This window comes from Coffea arabica, chromosome 2c (assembly GCF_036785885.1).
Source record: "Coffea arabica cultivar ET-39 chromosome 2c, Coffea Arabica ET-39 HiFi, whole genome shotgun sequence".
Classification (NCBI taxonomy): domain Eukaryota; kingdom Viridiplantae; phylum Streptophyta; class Magnoliopsida; order Gentianales; family Rubiaceae; genus Coffea; species Coffea arabica.
Window position 1 is genome coordinate 17,068,532 of NC_092312.1, and position 6,107 is coordinate 17,074,638.

Below are 6,107 nucleotides of genomic sequence, written 5' to 3' on the forward strand. Positions count from 1 at the left end.
TCGACAAATTTCTCATCCAAAATCCAAAATTTTTGTATTGACTGCCAAAAAAAAAAAAAAAATTTTTTCCACTGTGTTTGAAGAATATTTTCTTCAGCCTTAATCTCTGCCTTGCTATATCCTCTTTTCTTTGAAGTGCTTGCAATTTCCTCGCATTATCTAATCCTTCTCCAGCTGATGAATTGCAATAGACGAAATCTGATTGAAAGTTATTATGGTGCACCTATCTTCAGTAATATATTGACTAAACAACAAACTGAGGCTACATGGCCACTAGACAGTCAGGACATAGTGGTAAGACCACTCCATAACCTCCCACCAATAATCAAACTCCAATAGCCGTTGTTTCTCTTATATAAACTGCAGCATCATCTTAATGCACTCACCACTGTCTGTCTGCTCAAAATATCTGATATTCAAAAGCTATGGCCAGTAAAACCTTGTCCTGCCTTGGTATCTTCTTCTGTATGATGTTCTTGTTTGAGCCCTTAGCTAATGGCCAACTTGATTATAACTTTTATGATGATTTGTGTCCTAACTTGCCTATGATGGTTCGTTGGGGTGTTTGGGCAGCTCTGAGAAATGATACCAGAATGGCTGCATCCCTGCTTCGTTTGCATTTCCATGATTGTTTCGTGAATGTAATTCCCATTACAAATAAGATCATTTTCACCTGATTATGTCTATGCATGCTTTTCATGGTTCGCCATAAGCACCTGATTATGTCTATGGATACTTTTCATGGTTCGGTTTCGATCAAGTTTGTGGCAACCGATCAATCTTATTTTGAAGGAGGGATAACCATTCTTGGTGCCATGTACTGGCGGTTACGGCTATTACATGCGAAGAATTCTTTTTCTTTACCCATAAAGTAGAACAAGAAAAGGCCGTGGTTTTTATTTATCAGCTGCACTTTTCTCTTAACAGAATCCTCTACAAGTAGGTCCTTAATAGTTCATTTTCTAGCTGGTGCTAAAGCTAGTAGCATTTTGCCTATTTGTGTCAGTAACAGAATTCTCCAGCCCCGTTTCTAACAGCATTCCTGTAATTTATGTTGTATTTCCAATTTCCCATCCTTTGACTCCACAAAAAAATACTGAAATCATGCAGACAACACCTTTCCTTCTGCAATCAGTTTAGAAGGTATCCATTCAAAGTCCAAATAGGCAGAAAGTATGTTTTCCACTAGAAGTAACGCGAAGGAAAGAATTATGTAGGTTGGAGTTGCTCAATAGTGCAACTTAAAAATTTCTAGTGAACAATAAAAAGTCCAGGAAATACAAAGTACGCATTTACAATTTGAAAGTAGAGTGTTTTTAGTTCAATGAGAACATGTTATACAAACAATTTCTCTTTAGTTGTCTGACCAAGCTAAAATAATTGGGTGAACAAGATATGTTAGTCTTCACACCTAAAGACTCTTGCATTTGTGCATGGATTAGGGAAACATCCAATGGAGTTTTGCAATTGATTGTCCAGATTATGTTAGAAGGAATAGTTCAGTTTGATTTACTTGACAAATTGCAACATGACGAAATTTATAGTTGTCCGGTGCATTTAAACGCCAAAGACTACTTCATCATGAAATGTTATAGATTGCTTAGTGCTGATAGAACAGAATGTTCTATACAGGGTTGTGATGGTTCAGTGCTTCTTGATGATACTCCAAATTTCAAAGGCGAGAAGAATGCTTTGCCGAACCGAAATTCAGCTCGAGGATTTGAGGTCATTGAGAGCATTAAAGCAGATGTTGAAAGAGCTTGCCCGTCAATTGTATCATGTGCTGACATATTAGCTCTTGCAGCTAGAGAAGCTGTCATTCTGGTAAGGATCAAAGTTTTAGTCGAAGTCCAGCATGCTCATTCCACATCCACTGACTAAAGTTTCCCCAATACACTTTTTTTTAATTCATTATTTAGTCAGAAGGGCCTTTCTGGCCTGTTTCCTTGGGTCGCAGAGATGCATTAACAGCAAGTACGAAAGCAGCAAATGAGCAGCTACCAACGCCTTTTGAGTCTCTAGATAACATTGTTACAAAGTTTGCATCAAATGGTCTCGACTTAAGAGATGTGGTAGTTCTCTCCGGTAGTATTACTAGATCCGCTTCTCTCAATTCTGATTTTCAAGAATGATGTCTCAATTGCTTTCTGATTCCTCTATATGCTTGATCTAGATAAGCTCATTGTTTCTTTGTGATCTATATGTACACACAGGAGCACATACTCTTGGTTATGCTCAATGTTTCACATTCAAGAGGAGACTGTTTGACTTCAAAGGGTCCGGTAAGCCTGATCCCCTATTGGATGCTTCAATGGTTGCATCCCTGCAAGGCACTTGTCCAAATGTAGACGAATCAAATAGCAAGCTAGCTCCTCTGGATGTCCAGACGGTTTACAAATTCGATAATGCATATTACAAAAACCTGATGACCAACACGGGGCTTCTGGAATCTGATCAAGCATTAATGGGGAATCCAAAAACAGCAGAGATGGTTAACTTTTATAGCACGTACCCCTATCTTTACTCGAGAGATTTTGCAGCATCCATGGTGAAGCTTGGAAATATTGGGGTGCTCACGGGCCAAGACGGACAAATCCGCAAGAAATGTGGTTCTGTAAACTACTACTACTAAAAGATTATGCTAGAGGCCTGGAATGAAAAGGGCAAGTAGGTCTGCTTGTATTGAAACTTATTACTACTTTAAAGCTCTAGTTGTGGATGGCTGCAACAATAAGTATTATGTTCTTAACGACAGGATAGAATATTAGTGGCTTGTTTCCATAGATATCTATGATGTAACATTAACTTAACCCCTAAGAAGCATTAAAAGCGGCAATCAACATAATTACCTTTTTCTTTCCCTTGATAAAGCACTAATGCAACTTTTTCTTCGTAAAAAACCAAAATGAAGAGTGATGAAGATATCTAACTTACCCCAGTTCTCCGCTTTTATTAGCTAATTTTTATAGTTGCATCGTGCTTCTTTGTCGTGCTTAATTTTTTAATCCATGATGCTGTGTTGTTATGGTTAAGGTGTCCAATCTGTTGGTTTGATGCTGTGTTAGTAATACTTATGTGAACTACTTACATAGTCACTGCTCTCATTGCCATGCAAGGGAGGTTACTAAAACGAAAACATAACTCGAAAGTTCGTTTCTTTCAATCATAACAAAGTCTCCAAGACGAACCTATACGTACAATTTGGTCAAAATTTATCACAGTGAGTGTCCAGAACTGAAGTTTGGAAGTTTGTGATTTGCAGAAAAGAGAGAATAAGAGTGGAAAGCATATAAATTCAAGAGAAAGCAGACAAGAAAAAACCGGTACCCGATATGAGAAAACAGAAATAAGTAGCAAAGCCCGGTGCGAGATGATGCCTAGCCAGACCCGGACCACTGATCCTGACTGACTAAACCTTCGTACTGTTCAATATTCTGGATTCATGGGTGTCTCTGTTGTTATTGTCTCCATCTGACTAATAAAACAGGAGCATCTCTCTCTCTCTCTCTCTCTCAGTGTGCATGCAATCTTGTGCCATACATGATACATAAACTTTTTGTGCTCAAGATTAAAAAAAAAGCACGAAGACTCCTGCATAATGCCTTAAATTTTGCTATACATACATGACATGGGTATATTCATAGTGGCTATATGGCCGCCTCGCAAACCCCCCCCCCCGGCGTTTCGATTCCTGAGCGCTTGACTGATCTCTCGGATATCGTATCATCCTAATTTTCTTTGATTTATCGCCTTTGAAGCTTTCTCATTGGCTTCATACCTTAACAGACAACCAAGCCTACATAGCAATTCCAGAATATGGTAAGGAGAACGAGTACTCTCTGTGTGTATTTGCAAGTTTAGTGACTAATGCCATTTTAGAACACATACATTTACATGAGCAATGTCCTTTTTGCTTCTCTCTCTCTCTCTCTTTTTTTTTTTCCCTTGTCTTCACTAGGATACTAGAGCAAGTAGGAAATCAGATTTAATAACCAGTTGTTTTGCATTAGACATTTACTACATTAGGGGACACAACATTGATGACCTGAAAGGGAGGGTTGGTTTCAGAACTAAGTATTTGGAGACTGTATAAGCAGCTGCACTTCACTGGTGCATGACATCCTTCGATTTTTGATACCAAAGTGTACCGAGTAGAGTGGATCCCTTTAGTACGTAGGTGAGATTCTCTCCTTCTCACCTCTCTGGTATAGGTTAGACCAAGAGTAAGAACAAGATTTGATTATTGACAAAAAAAATATATATATATATATATATATTATATCCCCGACTCTGATGGTGACTCTTTTTCATTTTGTATTTGCCATGTACTGCATTAATTATGAATTACACCTTCCCTCTGAAAAAAAAAAAAAAAGGTCGTGTTTTTTATTTTGAAATGTTTTAAAATATTTGTTATCTTATTAAAATTAAAGTTATTTTTTATCTTGGAATGTTTCAATGAGTTATCTTAGCATTTATCATTCAAATTTGAAATTTAAATTTTTAAGAATAATTTTAAAAATAAATTCACTATCATCACCATCGAGTCGAGTCATAATTTATAAAAGGTCGAAATTTTGAAATACGAGGGACAACTTGGGACGAGGGTAGTAATTACAGCTGGGGAGAAACATAATCCTGAGGTCCGAAGCGGTACTACAACAGTCTCAGTGGTCCCAACCAAACTACGAAACCTGGGAAATAAAACAGAGAACGAGCAGAGTAACAGAGAAAAGAAGAGAATCGATCGAATCCCAATTTGTCCGAGACTTGGCTTTCATTTCAAAGCAGGCATTAAAGGTCGAATATATACCATCCCAATTCCCATAGTCAAGATCCAACGATTACTAAAGTAATCAGTCACCGAGAAAACTTTAAAATTCTATTTGAATGTAAATATAAAGGATCAAAATTTTATTGCATTCTAAAAATTCTGAATTTTTCTGAAAAGTTTGCCTGCGAACGCATAGACATTCGTTTGAATCAGTAGCGGTTCAGTCCCTTTCAAATTTATTTTGAATATTTTTACTTTTTTTTTTACCTTCGAACGTAGAGTAGTAGGAATAAATCTAAAATAGACACCTTCATGTCACAAAAAAATAAAATAAAATAAAATAAAATAAATTCCCGTACCCAAGCAAACCGCAGCGTGCAGCATATCCATCTCCATCTCAGCTGATAGAACGATGGTAATTCTCTTTTGGCGTTTGTCAAGTTGACGCCGTACCATCTTTGTCAAAAGCCGTTTCGCACAGTTCTCATTGAAAAGGTCCCGTTAACAACAATCCCATTACACCTATAAACCTTGCCTTTCTTCTTCCACCCCTTTCTTGCCCTCTTCCTTTTCTAATCCTCTGTGATTAAACAAAACCACCTCGAATTACTTGTTCCTCGGTCAATTTTTCCCCCGTTTCTTACTCATATTCAATCGGTAAAAAAGACAAAGAAAGAAAATAACTCGGCTTTGTAAAAACTCTAGACTTGGACGCTCGAATTAAGCACTTGTGTAATCCTTTCTAGGCCACAGGGTGCTCACATCAGAATGTCCACTCCGCCACCACTATTAGACCCTTTTGTGCAACAGCAACCGCCGCCAATGGTGGTGGCTGCTCAGCAGCAAGCCTATGCAGCTCATTCGGGTCACGGGTCAGTTGGATCAGTAATTGCGGTTTTGGCGGTGATAAGTATACTTGGTGCGCTTGCTGTTATGATAGGTAGGCTGTGTTCCGGGCGGGGGGTATTCGGTCATGGGCCGCACTATGACTTCGAAAGCTGGGTTGAAGCTAAGTGTTCCGCTTGTGTAGATGGCCGTGTCGATTCTCCGGTGCCGCGACGGATGTTGGCGGCAGAACACCGCAGTAGCAGCTCTTCCGGCGATGCCATCCCGGTGGCAGCGAGGGGAGTAGAAGTAGCTGATCAAGAAATGAACCAGGAGGATCAAGAGACTACATCTCACCATCCTACGCATAATCCACAGCCACATCCAAGAGCTGAGGCTTGATTTTTTTTTTTTTTTTTTTTTTTTGTTGAGTGCGCAGTCCAGTCTCCTCACTTTTGCTAGCTTAATTTTGCTGGTTGTTTCAATATTCATAGTTTCATGCTAGAAG

At 38.7% G+C, this 6,107-nt stretch overlaps 1 protein-coding gene across 1 annotated transcript; it reads left to right on the forward strand.

Moving 5' to 3' along the window:
• Nucleotides 1–390: 390 nt before the first annotated feature.
• LOC113726396 (peroxidase 10) lies at nt 391–2,785 on the forward strand. The gene is made up of 4 exons (XM_027250094.2): nt 391–641; nt 1,633–1,824; nt 1,920–2,085; nt 2,214–2,785. The coding sequence occupies exons 1-4, from the start codon at nt 426–428 to the stop codon at nt 2,630–2,632; spliced, it is 993 nt and encodes a 330-aa protein (XP_027105895.1). The 5' UTR covers nt 391–425; the 3' UTR covers nt 2,633–2,785.
• The last annotated feature ends 3,322 nt before the right edge of the window (nt 2,786–6,107 follow it).